This window comes from Emydura macquarii, unplaced genomic scaffold, assembly GCF_026122565.2.
Source record: "Emydura macquarii macquarii isolate MOO-44397 ecotype Brisbane River unplaced genomic scaffold, CSIRO-AGI_Emac_v2 contig_2805, whole genome shotgun sequence".
NCBI lineage: Eukaryota > Metazoa > Chordata > Testudines > Chelidae > Emydura > Emydura macquarii.
In genome coordinates, this window is record NW_027132942.1 from 2008455 (window position 1) to 2031038 (window position 22584).

General features: G+C 46.2%; 1 protein-coding gene across 1 annotated transcript; it reads left to right on the top strand.

Moving 5' to 3' along the window:
• Positions 1-155: 155 nt before the first annotated feature.
• LOC137166146 (uncharacterized) lies at positions 156-18620 on the top strand. The gene is made up of 12 exons (XM_067567771.1): positions 156-264; positions 1221-1407; positions 3088-3121; positions 3593-3753; positions 4274-4355; positions 4935-5115; positions 5211-5278; positions 6823-6899; positions 8637-8737; positions 14001-14083; positions 14900-15031; positions 17829-18620. Exons 2-12 carry the CDS (start codon positions 1342-1344, stop codon positions 17963-17965), a joined length of 1122 nt encoding a protein of 373 aa, XP_067423872.1. The 5' UTR covers positions 156-264; positions 1221-1341; the 3' UTR covers positions 17966-18620.
• The last annotated feature ends 3964 nt before the right edge of the window (positions 18621-22584 follow it).

A 22584-nucleotide genomic window follows, 5' to 3' on the forward strand; every position in this document is an offset into this window, starting at 1 on the left:
CGTCTGCCCGCCGTGGCTTCTGGGAAGTGTAGTCCTGAGACCGTTCCTCCCTGTGCCCGGCAGCGTAGGGGGAGACTCCATTCCCCAGCAGGCCCCGCGGGCAGGGCGTCGCGCTGGCGGCGGTTATTATGCGTGTTTGAAAGTTTAGCCTCGGCGACCGGAGGGACGGTCACGGGACGGGGTCCGGGGACTCGGAGGGAGGGCGAGAGACGAGTCCGGCTGCTGGTCCCCAAGGGCTCTGGCGCCTCGGGAACTGCGTGCCAGGTTCGGGAGTCTGCGGCGCCGGTAGCGGGACCTTCTCTTGGTCCTGGGCCTTCCGGCACCCCCCGAGCCCGAGCCCGGTATCGCGGCTGGGACTCGAGCCCCCGCCCCGCCTCTCTGCCGGGCTGCGGCCCTCGACACCTGAGTCCCCAGCGCCTCCTCGCCAGGCTGCCCCAGCTTCCCAGAGCCCCTTCCCCCCGTCCGTATGCAGTCCTCCCCCTAACACCTCCCCAGAGCCCCACATTCTGACCCTCCGCTACGGCCACGCACCTCGCCCCACCCCATCCCTGGATACCGCCACAGCATCCCTCTGCCAGCCCCTCCTCCACACCTCTCTAGAGCCCCCTGCCCCACCTCTCTGCTAGCCCTCCCAGAGCTCCCCCACTCTGACCCTTTGCCATGTTCTCTGCCCCACCCCCTGGATACCTCCCCAGAGCCTCTCTGCCAGCCCCCCCTCCATACCTCTCTAGAGACCCCAACTCACCCCCTTGCCAGCCCCCCTCCACTGGCAGTTCCTCAGACCCTTCTGAGGCCTCATGCCCCATGGTTGGGGGGCTGACCACCCCCCAACCAAAAACACCCTAATACCACCTGGCAGACTTCTGTGTAGGTGGTAGGAACCCTGGGCTCCCCTGTCTCCTTCATCTCCCCTCTCTGAGGGCGAGGTGGGGGTTCCTTCAGCACCAGAACTATGGCAGGGTGCTGTGCTTGGCACTAAGAGATGGTCTGTATGAAAGTCTGCTTCTGCACTGGGCTCTGCCCTGAGCCTCCATCAGAAAGCCTACCTCATAAGACCTGTTCTGGGTGTGGATTTTATAGGAGTCTCTGAGTTTCTAGCTCCTGCATGGTGTCCTCAGGGCTGCATCCTCCCATTTATTTCTCTGACCCATACATGTATATTTTGACTGTGAGAGGAGTTTAGGCTGTATGGGGAGAAAATCTCTTTGGTGCTTTTGCAGGTGAATCCAACTATCTTCACTCCATTGGGCTCTGTTCTATCTCTCAGCTTTATACACCAAGAGTTGATTCTAGGTGACTTTGGCATTGGTAAACCGTTAAAAGCATCTGCCTACCAGCCACATGAACTGGGACACCCGGCTCTACTCCATACTGACTGCAACAGACAGCAACGTGGCTAAAATAAAGGCAAGTTCAGCTGCATTGTCCTCTCTTACTTGTTGCTTAGACTGTCACTTCAGGAAAGTCCTGTTTAAACAAGTTCTGAATTCCTTGAGCTATGTTGGTAGCATTGCTGTAGGTGAATTCACCAGGACTGATTTCTTTAGCTGCTTTGGCTAGTGTAACTGTTTCAGGCTTCCCTACCCTCAAAGACTGGTTGAATTTTTCATGTTAATAGTTGGATTCAGTTGAAAAATGACTTTCATGCAGGTCTTTCAGTGCCAGATTGGTGCTATCAAGGCTTCAGTGTTCCTAGAAGGAATGAAAATGGAAATGCTTCTGCAAATATTTCAAGGATGTAAATGCCCAGGAGGAGGAGTGATTCTTAGGGTGATCCAAGACCATAATTAAGAGAAAAGGAATGAAATGGGGATGCAGCATAGATAGGGCACTGGACTGAGAAGAAGCTCCTAATTCCTGTGTAATAAGCAAATTCTAGAACTGGATTGGTGTCCACTGTTTGCAAACCTTACAATCCAGGCCTCTTGGCCAAAATAAAATCCACCTCCATGTTTACTGCAGATACCTATAGAAATTACATCTTCAAGGTTTTCTGTAAAACTCATTTTTGTCCTTTTAGTGAAGAGAGATTCTCTTGACTTCCCCAATAAAGTTGGATCCTTTGTCAAGAGAGATTATTCTGTCATCCCTACAGAAACTTTATTACACAACAGTTCAGAGGAAGGGGTGTGCTGTTCTGGATAAATGCAAATAGTTTTCTTTAAAAACCATCAGATGAGCATCTAGGTTGTCAGGCCTTGCTGCAATCTCCACCCTATACAAGCAGGGATTAACATGACAAGGGAGCCAATTTGTGGGAAGTTGGAAGTACAGCTCTGAGCTGTATTATTTTGTTGTTGTTAGAGCCATGGCAGGGGGCTGTGTTATAGAGAAGGCAGCAATAACATTACAGGGGTGTGGTCAAATGCTTAGAGTGGGGAACTGTGCTTTGGAATTGCTGAGTTCTGTTCACACTTCTGTACTGATTTACTGTTTGGACAAGGCCCTGAACTCTGCCTCTGTTCTCCCTAGCTATAAAATGGGAGATTATGGGCTATTGAGGGTGCTAGTGGTACAAATATTTCAAAGCTACTGGTGCTGCTCCTAAATAGTCAAAGGGGAAGGGACCCACTTACACTGCAATTTCAGCCTGGCTAGAAATGGTAAAGAGCTCTAGGAGTGCTGATTGGATTTTCCAAGTTCTGTGACTATCCTTATGTATTTAATATAGAAATTCTCTCTTATAATTAAAAACAGGTCTTTTGTGAACATTTTTCATAGATTAAAATGTCAGAAGGGACATTTTTGATAATCTAGTCTGACCTTCTGTATAACACAGATCATAGGATGTCACTGAATTCATTAGTTTCAACTGTTTCCTTCCCTCCTGGATTTGCCCCACATACCTCACCCCTCTGTTCCCCTGTTCACTCCTCACTTAATAACTGTTGTTGCAACTTAGTTGACTTGAGGGGTCACCACTGAGAACGTGAAGGAACTTCCTAATCTGTCCTGTAGTGTTAAGAAAGCAGTATGAGGTACCCTACTACTCCTTCCTATGTGTGTAACTTTCCACTGCCCCTTTGTGAGAGCACACGAGTGTTAGTGTCTTTACCACTTCATTTGGTTTCTCTTTCTCTATTACAGCAGCGTCTGAACACGACCAGCATCTCTTCCAAAGGTAACAACCAGTTTGTCTCAGGCATTTCTAAAAGCAGTTAGCTCCATAGCATTGAGGTTCTGTAGGAAAAACCATTGTGTTGTACAATCATGAGTTGTTGCTCTGTCTTGAATGGAAGATTTATACCAGTCTTTATTTTTATTTTCTGAGAGCTGTTGATGCTCTGAGTTTAAAATCCAGGCTGCGTCTGTACCCATGTAGCAAAGCAATGGCCATTTCAAGCCCCTCTGGTTAGTTATCTCCACAGTGTTTCCAGGGTGGGCAGACTTGCCTGTTCTAATGACTCTACGTGTGATTACATCATTCAAGCAGAGATAAGAAATAATCTAGTGTCTGCTTTTTAAAACTGCAGTTTGGCCTTTTCCAAGTTTTCTGCCTTGGGCACTAGCTGAGGCAAGTTTAACAGTGTGGCAAACAAGTGGGTTCCCTTCCCTGCAGCCCTAGTAACTTCTGTTGCTTTTGATCTCTTAGTGGATTTGCTGCTTGACAGAATAAGCACTGAGAACGTTGCATTTGATGAGTCTCTCGCTGGATCTCGGCAACTGTGTCCTACCTGCTCAAGTCTTCCACACTGCAGGATGGCAACAGAGGAGCTTGCAGCCATCAGCAGTCAGCTGCATTCGCAAGCTAAGGTAACTCCAAAGCTCTGATGACATTGAGCCAATGCATGTTGCTCTTTGAGACAGCTGAAAAGGTCTCCACATGAAGATTTGAGGTTTTCCTTTCTCTCCCCATCACCCTGGTTTAAGAGTGTGTTGCCTCTGCAGCATCCCCAGTTCCTGCCAGTCCATGGCTGAAACTGCAGGGACACTTGATCTGCTGGCTCATGTGTCCTTTAAGGCAAAGTAACCTCCAAGGAGCACTAACTTTCCTTTGCTGTCTGTGGGGGGTCCCTTCATCTCTTTGATCTCTGAATCGTCTACCCTATCCCTCATCACAGCCTTCATCCTTCCAACAAGGAGGGTCATAGGAGATTCCTTGAGAGCCCCTCTATCCTGTTCAGCCGAATGTGGTTGCTTTAGAGTCAGTCTCTAGGTGCCCCACAGCATTCCCAGCTTCTGAAATGGAACTGGCTTGCACAAAGCAACTGAGTTCTTCCCTGGGCTAAATTATTTCCACATGAGACTTTTTCTTGTCCTGCTCTTCTCCTAGGTCATCGAGTCCCTTACCCAGTCTGTAAATCGACTGAAGCAGGAGAAGGAGCTCCAGCAGCAGCGGATCCATACTCTGGAAGGTATTGAAGAATCACTTGGCTTTGCAGTCATTTTGGGATGTTCAGAGATTTCTCCCCACCTGACTGTTTGGGGTCCTGTTGATGAGTCAACAGGCTGTGAGTGCAGCTCCTCAAAGGGGGACAGTCCAGTCCTCTTCTCCGCTGAACATATAGAGCTCAAACCTAGAGTAGAACCTTGGTGTCCCAACTCGTAGTCCTTTGCTCTAACGCTTACAGAACACAACCCCTACATCTGTTGGTACAGATGCTTGTAGGTTGTTGGCTCAGAGGTTTGAACTCTTGGTTTGCATCTCTCACGTATTGTACCCAAGAGTATCAGTTGTTCAGAATAGGCCATGAAGACTGAACTCCCCTCATGACCCTGGAGTGTGCTGGCAGAGTGGTGAAGAGAGCTCTTGAATTGGCACTGATTTTCAGGGGATTAGCAGAAGCCCCTAGTGCCCTGGGCTGTCAGTCCAGCACCTTACATCAGCAGTGAACTGACTTATGTGACCATCATATGGTGTGTTATCCAGCCCCACCCTTCCCCTTTGCAGGCTGATGTCTAATCATTTTCTGCCCTTTTGCTTGCTGTTGCAGAGGAGGTTAATCGATTGCAGAACAACCCTCACAGTGGCTTGGAGTCCCTGCTGGGGCGAAGAATGGAAGGGCTGAAGAGTGAGCTTCGTAATCTGCGACAGCAAGTGTTTCACCAGCCGGATGGAGATTGCACCCCGGATCTGGGCTCCAGCTCCAGCGTCACGCAGGAGATGCATGAGAGGTCAGCTCTGAGGCCTCATGGCCTCTTGGGTATAGGAATTAAGGCTGTTGCTTCCTTTCTGCATGGGGTAAGCCTGTCTCTCACTTTTATTTTAGCAAAAAGCTCCTGTGGCAAGAATACGAATGTGTGAGGAGAGAGGTGGAACAATTGAAGCACAAACTCAGTGAGTGTTGCTCTGAACTACTCCCAATGGGGGTGTCTGCCATGTGTCCCTGACAGATGACTGGAATGGGGAGGGAAGCAGTCTGCAGTTGGGAGCATCATGTTATTTGTTGTAATGGACAGTTTGCTCAGGAATGGAAGAGTAGGGGATACTGTGATGAATTGCAGAGCTGGAGGGGAAGTGTGGGAACATGCACAGACTCCAACCAGGGCATTGGCAGAGTGGTGGGAGGGGAACATACACAGGGTCTCCCCGCTCTGTCTGACTGTGTCTGTTGCATTGTGGTACTTTGAGAGATGGGATCCACTCAGTGAATGTTTGGTGCATTGCAATACACTTCTGTAACTGTTTTCTAAACTTCACCCCCACCCCATTCTTAGAGAGGCAAGAGGGGGAGGGAGGGAATTGATGATGATACTGACCTCTTTTGTAAAGTGCTTTGAGATCTCCTGCTGAAAAGTGCTATGTGAGAGCTGGGTGGCATTATTATTATTGGCCTTTCTCAAGGATGCTCTGGGATGTCTGTTACCTTGGCCAGGCATAGGCCAGGAACAGTCCTGAAAATACCTTGGTCCTAGATTATCAAACTGCATCTCTACTCTTCAAAGCTACTGGTAAAAATGACCTCTTCATACTCATAAGCCACCACTCAGTCAGGTCATCTGTTTGTAGTTAACTAAGTTTTAACTACTTCATTCCTATAATAGGTGCAGAGCTGACATAACCATGGAAGAGGGAGCTGGTTTCTATTCTGGCTCATGAATCATAAACAGAATTTCCAATTGTGGACTAATTTCTGCCCTCCCTATACTGCAGCAACTTCTCTGGAGGCAGTTAGGTGTCCCACATGTAACCGAGGGCACAATTTGAGTTGCAGGATCTTTGGTAACTACCAGTGATACATGAAACAGAAGGAACCTAGCTTGACTCTCAGATGCCAGGATGAGTTTACTGCAGCAACTCTTTTGCATTCTAGTAAGGCTGAAAGTTCCCAGCCAAGATCAAGTCCCCATTGTGTAGGTGCGGTACAAATACATAGCAAGGGTCAGTCCCTGACCCAGAGAGTTTACAATCTGAATAGACAAGACACAGAGTGGGGGGAAAGGAATATAACAATCTTTTTACTTATAATAATCTGAATATAGTCACTGAACAGCAATAAATGGGGACCCCCAATCTCGTTTTCAGTCATTTTTCAGTATAGAACTGCATGTTAAAGGCTCTGTGTCAATAACAGCTTTCCGATTTGTGCCTATTATATACCTGTGAAAGTAATAGACCTGGGCATTGTATATGATGCCCATGGATATCTGGCAGCTGCTCCTGCTGTTCACATGGGTTCCTTTGTAGAATGTAGTCCTGGCATGAGAGGTGCCTGCTGAGCTTTTGGCTGAATATGCACAGAGAAAAGTGAATGCTGAGCTGACTATTAAAAATCAGGCACAGAATAGAAGTAGATTCTGCTATATGACTAAGCTCCTTGGCCAAAACAAACCCAGTTCACTGTGTCTGCCCGTGTAAAGTTAGATTGCTTTCCTTCTTAGACCGACAGGAGGAGGATCTATTCAACCAGATGTCTGAAACTGGTGAAATTAAGAGAACTCAGAGTCGATATTGCAAGGTACATTGCTTTACACAGGTTCATCATCTCCAGGTAAAATCATTACATGCATTTTTAAAGCATGGGATGACTTGATAACCTGTGGAACTGCTTCCAGATGACAGAAAATTTTTTAGTAAAATTTTTAAAAGAGGGGGTAGGCACATGTTATGAATAGCATCTACATTGCAAGGAGCTAGAGTAAAAAATGACACAGGCTGTCAATCCTTATGCCTCTGGCACATACTGATCACCAGCTGGGGGCAGGAAGAATATCTTCTCTTTGCGTAGTACTGCAGAATTATCCAGGAGATTCATGGGAGTTTTATATCTTCCTCTGAAGGCTGGAGAAAAGATCATGGATTTGATGATCTGTTCCCATATGGCAGAGCCATTATTTCTCAGGCTTGCTGCATTAACATGGTCTAACATGGTGTTACATTAGTAAACACCAAGATATTACTGTGTTTTCCAGTGTGCTTCAGATTTTAGTATTTATTCCTTAGGAAAGAACCAGCTCCTGTTTGCACCTGGAATTATGGGAGTGGTCACTGTAATCTCTGTTTATAAAGGGCCTTGTCAATGAAATTAAACACTGAGACTCAATAGTGAGACCCAACTGTAGCAATTATCTTTCCTGTGTATTTTGAGTGTTTATCTAACAATACTGGCACTCTCACATTATTTCTAAGACACCCATCACATGGGTAGCTAGGTGCCATGTAGAAAACTAAGATCAGTATGGTTACAGTCTGCAGCGGATGACTTATTTTTATTTAATATTGATATTGCAGTAGTGCCGAGATGCCTCAAGCAGGAGATCCATTGTGCAAGATGTTATATAAACACAGTCCCTGGCCCAAAGAGCTAAAATATAAGAAGACAAGTGATATATAAAGGGTGGGGGACAAGAGTATATTCAAAATATATACAAGTGTTCATATTTGTAGAAAAAAGCAAATATATATATCTATAAGTTTTCTGACCATCCCCATCATAGCCATCAGGACTTGGTTGGTTTCTTGTAGGTGTCACAGCAGAAGTAGGAGGGATTTGGAACAAAAGATATTGCCCTTATAGGTCACTTCATGGAGGGCATTCCATGTATAACGTGCTAAGACATTTGTGGTTGAGGTGGACAGTTGGGAGAGAAGAGGGAGAGAAGGGATAACACGGTGGGAAACACATGGACAAGTTGGGAGAGGCAGAATTGTGAAGGGCCTAAAATACACCAGAGCCAACGATCAGCCCTCGCTATACTTCTCAGCTAGCAGCAGCCTTCTAACCCTTTTAGAAATCCCCTGCTGTATGGCGCTTTTGCTCAGGTGGTCCCATAACCTGCTGCCCAAGAGATTCTGGGGGCATGTTTTTCAATTGATTGGTGTTTTTATTCATTAGGGTTGGCCAAAATGCCGCCCGTGGGCCGAACATGGACAGCAGAGATCTACAGCGTGGCCCTAATTTCCAATCAGGAGTCTGGGTCAAGGGGTACAGGTCCTAGCATGCTGTACTCCATCTTGATCTGGGCACACCAAACTGTAAAGGGACATAAGTGCACCTGCTGCCTTCTGTGTTGGAAAGACAATGTGCTCATTGCCATGGTTAGCGTGTTTTGTGTCAGCTGTGCTTTTTCCAAGCAGTTGTAGGCCCATACGGAGAGCAAATCACACATGCATGTTCTGCTGGGCTGTGTAGAATCACAGGCTGTCTGTGAGGGAGCCCTTTTGGCAGTGACTGACTGTCCCATGTCATCCTCAGATGCTGGAAGATTTGATGAACAGTCACAAAGCTCAATCTGATGACTTGGACAAAGCCAGGTTGGCGACGCGGAGCACCCAGCAGGAGCTCGGCCACATCAGGTAGGGGAAATGCACCTTCCCAGGGTCTCGTGGGAGGTATGGTACGTGTGTGCACACACCAGGCATTGCTGGCTGTGGGGTGCATTCCCCACCCAACTGAGCTTGGCAAATGAGCTGCAAGTGCAGCTCTTTGTATTTCAACACAAACCACGTGTGAATGGCACAAGTGTGTGTGCTGCTGTCTGACTGCTCAGTGCCTCTCTGTGAAAGGAGCTGAAAGGAACATCAGCCCAGTTGTTAGTAGGCAGGCGTCCACATCACAACTAGAACTAATAGACCCTTTGCTTGCACCCTCAGAGAAGCCAGAGCTGAATTCCCCTCTTGCTCCTAGAAGGAGCTTCTACAGGTCATGGTTGAGTCCTGTTATTGAGGCAGTGTTGGGGAAGCTGTCACTACATCTGTTTGGTGGACAGGTAACCGCCATCTCCAGGGTTGGCAATCCAGCATCTTGGCCAATGAGGTATTCCCCTTTTTTAATGCATAAGTGCTGGACTGCCAGCCCTGGAGGTTCCAGAACATAGGCAGCTACAGTTCAAGCTTGCCTGCTGCCTTGGAGAGGACCCCCCAACCAGGTGGATTGATTTAAATCATCAAGAGAAAATCATTGATTTAAATCAAGTTTCCCACTGATACTACTTCACATATTTCTTAAACTATGGTGCAAATCTGATCACTAAAACATGTTAATTTACAACTCAATACAGCATTTTACAACATTTAGGAGGGTATACTTTCTGTAATATTTTAGATAACTTGATTTTTATTGATTTAGGAAATAGTACATAATACTCATTACCTGTGTCAAGCTGCAAATGCAGCAGCAGTACATTAGGAATGGTAAGAACTAAATTTCACACACAAACACAATAGCACTTATATTTTATTAAATTAAATCTTAAATGTTATATAAATGTTTCACATTAGCAGCAATTGCAGCAGTCTCCTGAGTTGCCAGCTGATGGCTGTCCTTAAACTTTTTTTTTAAATTTTTTAATTTTTTTTAATTTTTAATTTTTTTAATTTGCTATGGCAGCAGCATCTTCTTCAGAAGTTAGGCATCTACCTTTATATCTGGGGTTGAGAATGTTCACAAGAAAATGAGGTGGAGTTAGTTGCTTGATCCATTTGCTTCTTTATTGCCCGCAGTTTAATTTTCTGGTGAGGTATTTCTTTCTTCAATGTCTCTTGAAGTGCCTTCCAAATTTCGACAGCATCAGCAATGGAGCAACAATTTCTCCGAAGTTTGTTTAAGGCTGTGGGTATAGGGCTTAGTATACTGACCATATCCTCTATGTTCCTCTTTAATCCAATGTTAGATACTTTGGATGAGATACTTCCATCTATTTTATCACGGATTTCTTGACAAAGTTTTATGAGAATAAGCCAGTTCTTAATAAATTGTTCAAAACAATCAACCACAGAATTCCATCGAACATTTTGAGGGAGAATTAGTTTGGATCCTCCTGCTCTCTTCAGTGAAGCTGAAACAAAATGGTTGTTACAGAAGTATTTTGCGACTTCAACAACATTTTCTTTTATTCCTGGAGAAGACGTATCATAGAATATTAGAGTTGGAAGGGACCTCAGGAGGTCATCTAGTCCAACCCCCTGCTCAAAGCAGGACTAACCTCAGCTATATTAGCAGGACTAACCTCAGCTATATTTAAGTCTTTAAGTCTTTAGCTAAAAGATGCATTAAATGGGCACTGCAGCCATATGTTGTTAAGGAGCATCCTTCCGTTTCTTCTTCTAAGCATCTTCTCATCTTTGCCATGTTTGCAGCATTGTTTGTGACAAAACTGCGCACGTGACAGTTGAATTTTTGTTTGCAGTTTATTACAGCTTTCACTGCCACTTTTAAAAAATATTCTATTGTGTGGGCATTTCTCAATGTATCTATTGTTTCTGAAAGATATGCAACCCCATCTTCTGTTGTCACACAGGCACATATTACTGGATCATTATGTACATTGCTCCACCCATCAAGGCCTAAACTGGCAAATTTCCCCTCAGTATTTCTTGCACACAGTTCCAGTTCCTTCTCATACACTGTCTCTTGCAACCTTCCACCAATGTCTGCTCTACCAGGTGGAGTGTAGCTGGCCATAAGGACTCAACCATGTCAATGAAGTGTTTATTGTTAACAATGCGAAAAGGAGAATTAGTGGCATAAATGAACCGACTAATCTTTTCATCTATGGTGTCTTGTTGGTATTTGCTGGTCCTTACTACAAACTCATCCATGGTGGTGGTTTTACTGGATGATTGAAATCTTTTGCTTGCTACTGATACTTCGTTGTCTAAAATACATTTTTCAATACTGCTGCTAAAAGCACCAATGGATGACTCTGAAGTTGTTGCAGTTAGACAGTCACAGTCAAAGTCTCTTATGTTTAAATGGGATCCTGAAACAAAATTAAAAAATGATTTTGAATAGTCATTCTTCTCAGTTCTTCTCACTCTATTATTCAGTTAACCATTTACATTTTTTTCAGCAAGGATGCAGATCCAATTCCAAATTACCAAAAAAACTAAGACTGACTGAACTTAGAGTGCACTTAATTTTGGAGTAAGCCCCATAGAACTCACTGGCACTTCTGTTTTTTGAGAAAACAAGTATAGGATAGGGAAAAGCTTGGGAAAGCTGAGTTATGCTGAAGTAAAATAGGGAATAGATTTATGGCATCACCATTATGGTCTGTGGCCATGATGCCCCAAAATAAGGGGCATGTATTATGTAATATAAAATAAGAAAATAACACCCAGTGCCAACTGGCAACTCTAGATTTCTCTTACTGCAGCTTTCTGTACCATATACTTGGGTGATAGATTCTAAACCTAGGTAACTAATTAAACAAGCCATAAAGATTAGTTAAACTAAACTTTTTTTTCTAGCAACATCCAACATAGCAAACAGCTTGGGAATTTACTTGTTAAATCACACTTATACTAAAAGGCATAGAGAGAGTCTTGAAGTATGATGCATTGCAAAGTGAATTATTTAAGTTACTAACCAGTTAATCTACATTGTTCTTCAGATACATCCACATCTTCATCCACATCACTGTCTCCCAATAAGCAGTTTTTACTATGATATTTCATTCATGCAGCTAGGCCCTGCATCATCATCTTGCACTGCTTACACTTGACATGTTTTCCGTTTTTACCCAGAGAAGGAATTTCTTCAAAATATTCCCAGATAGGGTCTCTCTTACACCCAGAAGTCATGACAGTTTTTCTGTGGCAAAAGTGTGGGGGAATATAGGAAGCTGTGTGTGTAGTTCCAGTGTGTTTCCACTGTTCCCTTTCTACTCTGCCTCTGTCCTTTGTCTTTAAGTCAATGTCATAACTAACTCTTCTGCCTTGATTGGCCCAGCTCCACCACCACATAAGCACAGAACAACAACAATCCTGTCCAGCCTGTATCTTTCTTTGCACGTGTCCCTTAAACCTCGGCTCTTCCCTGCGTCGCCCGGCTCTCCTTTTGCTTTCCTGTGTTGTCACATACCCATTGATGGAACATGGTGAGAAAGGGAACTGGCTCTGCCTTTTGGCTGTGATTTCCACTCAGCTGGATATTGCATGCTCTGGCCTCTTCTCTGGAGAGGACAGTGACATTTGCACTTCCCTGTCAATGATTCTTAATTCTGTACTACCGTTTCTTTAATTGTGCCCTTGCCTTTCCAACCCCAGTTGGCCCTGGAGTATCTGACAGGCACCAGAGCTGACTTGGGCATAGCTGGGGATTTTGTGTGTTCTCCTCCTCCCCCCACTCCCCTTCCCACACATCCTGGTGCCACAAAGGGATAATGTGTCACAGGAGCGCCTGCCACCCCTTCATTTGGCAGGCAGTGTTCCCTCAGTGGCGTGCCCCCGACCTCCCTTCCATTCATTCATCTCTGTTCATTGACATCAGGCTGATACTGAAGACCTTTGCAATACAGCAGGGCTGGGACTGTTTATTAAATATTTGCTCCTGAAAGGTCTTTATTTGAAATCCCTGTGTTCTCCAGAGATATAGCAGGTAAGTCAATGCCAAGCAATGCCATAGTGTGCCATTCGTCCTGAAGAATCTCAAAACACTGTGCAGCATGGTGACACCAGGGATTGCTTCCCCCACCACTGCACTGCTGTCACTACTCGGGTTGACCCGATAGGCTCTTGAAAAGCATTGGTGTTGGCTGTTAAACAGATTGGGGCAGGAGGTGAAGCATACATTATCCAACTGAAACTGTGGGATGGTAGGAGCCTAGGAAGGCAAACAATAACTATTGCACATATGAGTTCCAGAGGGGTGGCCGTGTTAGTCTGTTTTTAGCAAAACAGCGAGAGTCCTGTGGCACCTGAAAGACTAACAGATTTATTTGGGCATAAGCTTTTGTGGACAGAAACCCACTTAGTTGGATGCAGATATAGAATTGAACCAGGACGCTGAAGATGCATGCTTGGCCTCTGCGGGGATGAGCTCTTCACATCGTTTGGCAGTGCCCCCATCTGATGGCCAGTACAGCATTGGCTGGCTCTGCAGGGGGTTGTGTCCCGGTCTTTCCTTGTGATACAGGGCCTTTCAGGGACGCTGGTGGGGAATGACAGTACAAACATTATGCACTTCCCTAGTGCTTTCCAGCCCAGGATCTCAGAGGCCTTTTCAGACACAATTCATTCTCATCTTCCTCCTCCATTACCCAAGCGAGGTGCATATGATGATATTACCCCTCATGTTACAGATGGGGAAAGAACAGTAACAAAGCTGGGATTGGAACCCTAGTGTCCTGACTTCTTGTTCTCTCTTCTGATACCCCTCTTATCTTTCTCCCTGACCAAAAATCTATAAATAACTATTAGTGTTCGTAGTGGAAAATATTAATGAAAACATCCTTGGCTAGGCATGGCTCTGTTAGTAGAATCTCCTTAATAAATGTGCTCTGACATCAGAAACCAAACTTGCCTCCTGTACTATAATAACCCATAATGGAGGTTATGTTAACTCAATGAGTAATCTCCAATAATGAGATTTAACTGCAGTTCTGTAATTAAATATTGATTCTCTTTCCCTTTCTGTAGAAGCCTCAGGTCACCGCCCTTACCCCTCTGCCTACCACTCTGCATAGAATAAGTTGCTCAGCAGAGTTGAATCCACCTTGAACCATGAGTTTGCCAAAATCCCTCATTGCAGAAAATTCCAAGAATGAATTTGTCTTTCTCCTGGTAGGTGTTTCTGTCCCTGGCACTAATCACTGTTGTTGGGTTTTGTTTCAATCAGATTCACGGTCACTGACCTGAAAGACCAACTGAAAAACCTGCACGTGGAAGAGAAGCCTGTAGGAAAGGAAAGTGTTGATGAGAGTAAGTGATTCTACTCCTCTTGGGTAGAGCTGGTTGTGAATTTTATGACAAAATAGAGTTCTGTTGGCAAATGCTGGTTTGTTGAATCCAAAATGTTTTGTGGAAGCATCTTGGGTTAGACAAATTTGCATCGAATCACAGGTTCCAGTGGAAACCTGCCTGGTTTCCTGGTGGGTTGCTGAAGCTCCCAGGATCTGTGGTTCTAGGGTAGCCTCACCATGCTGACTGCCTGGGGGACAAGGAGCAGAGGGCTTTCCAGGATCTGTGACTCTGGGCAGTCCTGCCATATCAGGGCTTCCAGGCTCCATGCCTGAAAGCCTTGGAAGTCTTGGCTGTAAGTGGGGCATAGAGTTCTGAGAACTCTAGTAGTGTCACTTTATTGGATTCCCTCTCCAGATAAATTACTGGGAATCAGTAAATAAATTAGTGGGAAAAGATTATGGGTCAGGCACAGCCAAGAATCTGGCTGGCTTCTCTGTTTTCTTCATCTCTCCTATGATCCTGCTTGATTTGTCTTTAATCACAGAGTCAGAGATGGGAGAGTTCCGTGCAGAGGCATTGCCTCCAGAGCATGTTCAGCATGTGTCTAGCGCACATCCAGTCTAGGTTTCCATGATTCAGGGTCTGGCTCTACATCCCTTTGTTCAGTTATTTGCACCAGTACAGAGTAGGGCTACAATGCTATGAAACCAGAATGGTTGTATTGCCCAGGATTCAGTGACAGCACAAAGTGAAGGCAGTGGGGAATCAGGCCCGTGGTCTTTAACCATGAGCTCAGCTCTTGACTTACCCTGCTTGTTGGCATGTCTCTCTTAGAGGGAAGCAATGATTTTAGAGAGGAGGAGACGTTTTCTTCTTCCCTGTGTGACGATTCTGCCTCTGAGCTCAGTCTCACAGATGTCAGCTCGGATGAGCTCTCCAGCACCACAGAGATTAAGGAGCCTAAAGGTATGAGGAGTGTGGCTGTCTTGGGAGACCTTGATATCCTAAGAATATAGTTTTCAGTGGGAATGTGGTATTAGATGTGTGGCTGCCTTGGGGTGGGGGAATCTCTTTGTATGCCCAGTCCCTATTTTGGATCCCTAAAAGTGTTTCAGTATTTGCGATGCCCAAACTAAGATCACACTCCCAATTTGACAGGAGCCCTAGGCCGTGCCCAATTTAGGTGTATGTATTTGACACCCAAAAATGGCTGGCAGCATGGTCTAATGGTCAGAGTATTGGTATGGGAGTCAGACTACTTGGTTCTAATGGCAGCTCTCCGCTTGCTAACAGACTTACTTTTCAGGGCTTAGTTTCCTTGTCTGTATGTTGTCAGGCCTAATCAGGTGGAAGGTGCTATGTAAGCAGAAGTATTATTTTGCATAAAATAGAGCACCTTGCAGACTCACATTTGTACTGTTGAGGGGGCAGCCCTGAGAAGGGACATCATCTCCCAGCATGCAGTGTCCCAGAGGCCTCCCTTTGCATACTGGTGTCTAGTCTGTCCAAGCCGTGTACTAAAGATTGAGGCTGTTTGTGGTCTGCACTGTAGAACTGCACTTTGCCCTGTACCAAAGCACCTTATGCTGCTTGTTCTCTAATCTGACAAGGGGAATCTAGAAAGCTGACTGCGATGCTTTGGGAAATCCATCTGCACAGCTTATGAAATGATTACTGTGACCTTGTTAAGAAATTTGTGTATCATGGAACACCAGTACGTAAATAGCAGATCCACCATGGTTGTCATGTCTCTTCAGACCAGGAACAATGGTGGGTGGTTAGAATTTAATGACTGCATATCCAGGTGGAAACACCTGAATGACAATAGGTTAGTTGAGACCAGAAGATATTTTCCCCAATTTGTCTGCAAGGAGTGGGGGGAATTGGAGAGAATGGAAAATTACCAGCAACAGGACAAAGACAGAAGTGAGAATGGTGGGGTTTAAACAGCCTATGAGAGCCTCATGGGGAGTTTGGGGCAGGAGAGGGGAAGGAGATAGACCAGCCAGAGTCAAAGAGGTGAGTTGGGGAGAGAAGGCTACATGTTTCAGAAAGCAAGCCAGGCACTGCAGCAGAAGGATCTTGGACAACCCCCGAGGACTCTGATCCCAGCCCAAAGAATGCTGTGTAGTGGTGAGGAAACTGAGGCAGGGAAATGCGTGTAGGATTTATTGTTTGTATTGATCTGTGCATTTCCTGTGCAGTTAAGCAATGAGCAGTTTTGTTAGAATTCTTTGCAAAGTACCTGTGCGTTTCATATTACTCCTAACATATGCTCCTTGAAGAAGTAAATTGTTGACCCAGAAAGCTACATGGCTCGTGTTCTGGGAGAGGAAGTGTTTCAGCTGTGGGTGGAGGAGGAGGAAAAGGAAGAAAAGCCTGAATGGCCACTACTGTTTCCCAGGGGCTGGGCAGTGGGCTGAATAATCACAGCTGTCAGGAGAGTGTGCTAGATAGTGGATCTGCATCCTGAGAGTGAGCCTAGAGGCCCCAAGATAGGGACAGTACATGGTTTCTGTTCAGACTTTGGAGGCTTAAAACGGTCTGGTGAGTCGCCAAGAGAGGCACTTGACTGGACCTGTGACGCTGGCATCCAAAACAATTAGATGATGGTTAAAACTGTGGTGCCCTATGGGCAGTGCTGCCTTGCCAAAGACTGGCAGGGACGTGTGTGCATGTCTGTTGTTGATCCTACCTTCCAGACTTGTCTCAGGGTAACATTAAGCTGGAATATAAGGGCCAGTTATAATATTACTACTATTACCACTACTACCTAGAATTCCCCAGTGGTGCCAGGAGGTCAGATTTTAATGTCACTTCATGTATGGTTTGGTGCTGACACTTGGCCAGTGAGATTAGGAAGGTGAAAATCACTGATTTTTTTTTCTTCCAAAAAGGCTCATCTTCCAAACTGTTTATCCCTTTGGATTTGAACATTGCTTCAGGATGTTTAAGACCCTTGTGTTTGCATTAACACTTGGCCTTGGGGGAATTCCCAGGTCCAGGAACAAAAGGATTAATATTCTTTTAAAGGAAATTCATGCCCTAGTTCAGTAAGATGCATAAGATTCTCATGAATGGGGGCTTTAAGGCATATGAAGCTGCCTTGTGTTCTGTTTTTTCTAAGTACTAATCCTGCTGAGTCAGTCTTTGCTAGTAAAGCTGCTAGAATTAACATCTTTGCAGAGGCAGTTGTAACATGTCCAGTTGCTGTTAGAATGTTCCCTGAGCAATCTCCCCATGACACATCAAGTGGTTAAATTCCCTTCTCCAATATTACTTGCAGGCACATGCCAGGGATCGTGTTTAACATTTGATCAGCAAAGCCCAGTGTCTGATAACATGCATCATTTCATAATAGGAAGCTAGTTATAAATATTTACTACTACTAATATAGGATATCCTAGTAGCACCCAGAGGCCATGATCGGAATTATAGTAGGGGTGCCCAAAGACTGTATTGGCAGCTGGCTAGGAGGCAGGAGGCCATGATTAAACTATATATGCCAATACAAATTAGTCAAACCGATGTTGTCAGTGTGTTTGCTACGATTTGTATCTGCCTCACTGGATGATGAATGGGCATTGTTTGGAGTTCATTGGTAACTCTACAGCAGGTGCAGATCAGCTTTGCCCTCACTCTGTAGTTACAGGGAGGTCATGATCAGGGGCTGCAATTTACCATGGGGCTGTTTTCCTAAATTGATGATGACTTGAGCCTCAGAGTCCAGAGTGTGGCTAACTCCTCTGTCATGTGTCTGTAGGATCCAAAGACATCTCCACGCCAAGCCTGGAGCTGGAGGAAAGCACCCCCCAGGAGAAGGCTGGAAGCATGTCCGATGACGATCTCAGCAGTGACCTGTCGGACAGTCTGCCTGAACTTAATCTGAGTGATCTTTAATGCTTAGCCAAAGAAAACCCCCTTCTGTCAAATAAGAAAACAAATTAAAGGTGGAAAGGGAATTGGCCTCCCAAAATGGACAGGCTCCTCGTCTGAGCTGTCAGCCACTTGGGCAGCTGGGGTTGAAGGGATGTTACAGAGGCCCAAAGAGATCCATCCCCTTGTGGAGAGAGGTGGGTTCTGCACAGCTGTTATCAGGCATGCAGAGTCTCCACTGACTTTCAAATACTCTCTGGAAGAAACGGATTGGGCTGTGTATCCCTGAGCTTTGGGTTGTAACTTTTGTTCTCTTTGTTAGGTAAAGTGCTGGGCATGTATATGGAGACCTGTTCTGCCCTCGCTGCCTGGGTGGGGAACAGATCCCTAGTAACTGATCATAAATCTGCTCCGTCAGATAAGAGTCCATGAAGCCTCTAAGTGGCAGCTGAGTTTGCCAGGTGCGCTGGTGAATCCCTTTCCAATCAGGCAATTGAAATGGTCTAAAAAGCTCCATTCTTGGAACACAGTTTTCATATCAATCATAAAGGGAAAATTGCTTTAATGCAGGAGAAGACAGCTGAAATGGAGTGAGGCTGTGGCATAAAATCCTGCCATTCCCATTGTTCAGGCTTTGCACATCTGGGGTGTTTTAAATAAAGGTTTCCTATGTAATGACTCTGATTTTATAACAATGACTTGATTGCAGTGGGGGCGGGAGGCAAGAGGAAGTAATGGGGTGTGTTAGATAAGAATTGGATGATGAGAAGATGAGAGAAGTGTGCGCTTGACACCTTTACTGCACTGCCTGATGGACCTGGAATGTCAAGTGATGAGTGAGAGGAGAGGAGGAGTCCAAGGGTCTGTGAAAGAGGAGGGAGGCATAGATACCACTAACCTTTCCCTGCCCCCTACCCTTCTCCAAGATACCAGTATTGCTTATCATGAAAAGTGGGCAGCAAAGGAAGATGGTACTGATTTGGGCAGAGATGTCTAGTGCAGTATGGCAGAGTTCAGTGTTAGGGCTGGTTTGAACAGCCGGTAGAGGAAATAACTAGCCCGTTAATGAAATGCATTGTTGTGCTAAACTGGGAGTAGCAGCAGTCAGGTGAGTCATCGGGGACAGACAGAGATCAGAAAGTGCTCCATTGCCATTCAGTTTGTGCATTTGGGGAAGCATAATCCCAGTTCCCACACTCAAGGGGACAGTGAAGCTGGGCAGTGGTGACCCTGCTAGAGACCTAGTGTGGTGAGAGTGGATGCCACCTTTAGCATGATTTTGCAACAGCGGATGGCTGCCAAAAAGACTGGTGCAGCGTGCTGAGAGTGGTCCCTCTGTAGGTGACTCTGGTAAGATCCCAGCAATCATACTGGAGCACTGGGCATCTCCTTACCAGAACAATATTCCCAACCTGGTGGGAGTCCAGAGAGTAGCAATGGAAATGAAAAGGGGCTGCAGGGACTGATGGAGGGGCGGAGGTTAGCTCTGCTAATGAGGCAGGGCTTGGCAGAGTGACGATGGGTGTGGGGTGGAGAGGCAGGAATTATTTCAGGCACTGATACAATGTGCTTCTCACTGTGGTAGCTATATCCACTTTAACTGAGACCCATCAGCTTCTCTTAAATGGGGAGCAGCTGCTTCCCAACTCCCCAGCTCTGCTTCCTTGAGAGGACCCCAGTGGGTGAATGGCAGCCTCTAGATTCTTGCTGGGATACCAGAGCCTGCCTGCCTGGAGATGAGGCTCGGATGTAGCCAGGCGAGGACTTGACTCTGTCTCATGGCCTTGTATTTCAGAAACTAAAACTAGACAAGACACTGCAGAATGATTGTGCATTGCCCATCACGTGGGCTGGGTGGTCTCACAGAGCTTGCCTACAATTAGGCTGTGTGGAAAATGAATGGGGTGGTTTTCCCTGAAAGCTCCATACAGTCCCTTTGGAAGATTCCTGATTCCCCTTCCCGTCTACTGAGGCAGACACAGACAGTGCTGTACTTATCTCTAGTATTTACACCCATAGAGCTCATAACGCTTTAAAGAGGCAGGCAAAAATTTTGACTCCCTTTTTACAAATGGGGAAATGGAGGCACGGAGCGGTTTATTACTGAGTCGGAGGCAGAGCTAGGATTAGAACCTAGGAGTCCCGCACTAAGTTCAATTGTCTGTAGCTGCACCCAGTAAAACTCTCAGTGAGTTGCTGAGTCACACTAGTGGCTGCAAACTGACTGAGACGTGTTGCAGAGTGTGCAAGCTTCGTCTTGTTCCAAACAGCCTGTAATTTAGCATCTGGAGTTTTCTGTGGTTCTGACACAATGGCAAGTTGTAAGAACACCTTCAGCAGGGCTGACTCCCTTCAGCTCCTGGGAAAGCCTGTGTGAACAGGAACTCTTGCTCTCACCTGCCAGAACTGTATGGGGCAACCAGTGTATCGGATTTCAGAGTAGAAGTACTTCAGAAGGAGAGAGGATTAAAATGCAGGGAAGGGGAAATTAGCCTATGGGAAATTAAGCAGCCACATGTCTAATATCCAAAATCCCTCAGTTGCATTACAGTTCAAAGAGTGTTGGCTGTAAGAGCATATTAATTCTGGGCAGTTCATAATGGGGAGACCTGGTTTACAGACGGGGGAAGTACAGAGTAACTTATTTACCTCTTTATTTGAACTGTGCATGTGGGGCTGGATCGAAGTGTGAATTCAGAGGGACTGGGGGGCTCTGCAGAAGATGTCTTTAATCCCTTATGGTTGTGACTGCCATTGCATCTGTGATCAACACTGTGCTGAATTCGTGGTTCAGGGGGCTACTATACTGATTGTCCCATAAAAGGAAATGATGGCAGATGAAATGAGGCTAAAAATTGTTAAACTACTTGCGTGTGTGTGTGTGAGAGCTGCTAGCCAGGGCCCTGTCTGTGCTCAGATCAGCACTGTGCTGATCCCCATACAATTTAAACATGGTTATTTCTGGTAAGGGCCTATTGATGTTGCAAAATCAGCCTTGGCCAGGAACCTGATCACTCTCTGGCTGTGTCTGGCCACTGGATTCCTGTTGTACAATGAACAGGACTAAGTGGCCTATTTTCCTTGGGCGACCAGCTCAGTGCAGACAGTCTTGCCCTCTGCAAGTACTTCCTAATCTGGAGCTAAACTGCTGTCTGATCCATTGAACCTCATTAGAGTGCCTATGCTAACCTTGCTACTAAACTATAATCATATTTAAGCCTGAAAACCATAAAAACCAAACCGAAAGAGGCCATCGAAGGACTGTGCTGTGTTCAAAGGACCACAAACTGGCACCTTCAAATAGTTTGCTCAGCTGTGTGGGGAAAATCAAGCCCAAGAGGGCCTCACGTGGCCCATCCCAAGGGGCTCGCAGCCCCAGAAACTCTCTAGATGCCACGTAGGAGGCCCGGAATCTGATGGGTCACAGAGGCAGATTCTCCTGGCCTTCTGGAGATGGTTTCCTGCGGGTCGAGCCTGAGGGCCATTGCTGGGATAGCAGGAGGGAAACTTGGTTCATTGCTGCCCTGTGAGCACTTAGTCTGCGGTCCTGGCTTCAGTAAGAATGTCTTTCTGGACAGCTGTGGTCCCAGCTGCACTGTGGAGTTGCTCAGATTCTAGCCACTGGGGTAGCCGCCCGGCTGCGAACCCTAAATGTTGCCAAACACAGCCAGCGGCTGCCCTGGGGTGCTTAGCCCAATTCCAGGGATGCCATGCAAACCCTAGCATGGACCAGGCCTGAGTTTGTGCCATTCAAGTACTAGTTTGGGGGGGCTGCAAGAACTTCTGGCTCTCTGTGGTGTCTGCGCTGTACTCTAACCCTAGCGTTCTCAATGTCTCTGTTCTCTCTGGTGCCCTAGAAACCTAGCCCGATTCCCAGCACAATGTCTGTGTGCAGTGGCTTGTGGGGAGCTGTTTAAAGGGCAGCTGGCAGCACAGTGGAATTGGGGGAGCAATGGTCAGCCATGTCCCTAACTTAATTCCAAAGTGTCCATGAATTGGGTGGTGCTGGCCCGAGTCTAGGAGGCTCAGAATTTTGTCATCCTCTCAGGCGCTCCCGCGTGCTCTCCTGGCCCCAGGTAGCAGCATTTGAAATCACTGCCAGGCTTGGGGCCCCTGGAAAATCAAGACGAGTTGCGATCACAGGAGAACTGGTGAAGTCACAAGCTCCGGGATCCGGGGGGGGCAGCTTCCAGTTAAGCTGGTGTCAGGACAGTGGAGTACAGTGAGGCGGACCAGCACAGCCCCAAAGGTGTGACCAGGTTATTGTGGGTCCCAGGGGGGAGCCAATTTCAAGATGTGAGCTAGTGGGCCTGTGTTTCTTGTCTACGTTAGCGGTGGACAGCTGCAAGCCAGCACGCAATGAAACCAGTCTGTAGAGATGATCACTGCAGGGCTAATTATAAAGATGCCTTTAGAATCTCGGCTGCCTGTCTGCAGATGCTCAGCAAGGCAGGGGCGTTAAAACATTATCGAGGCCAAATTCTCCAGCGGAGGACAAGGCTGGGACAAAACTGAGACCATTCATGGCAGATGGGTCTGCCCCAGCGCCCTTCAAATGCACATGGCTGATTGAGTGAATAGGCAGAAACTAAAAGGAGCCCAGCTAGGAATGCTGGGCATGTGGAAAGGCCCTTTATCTCGCC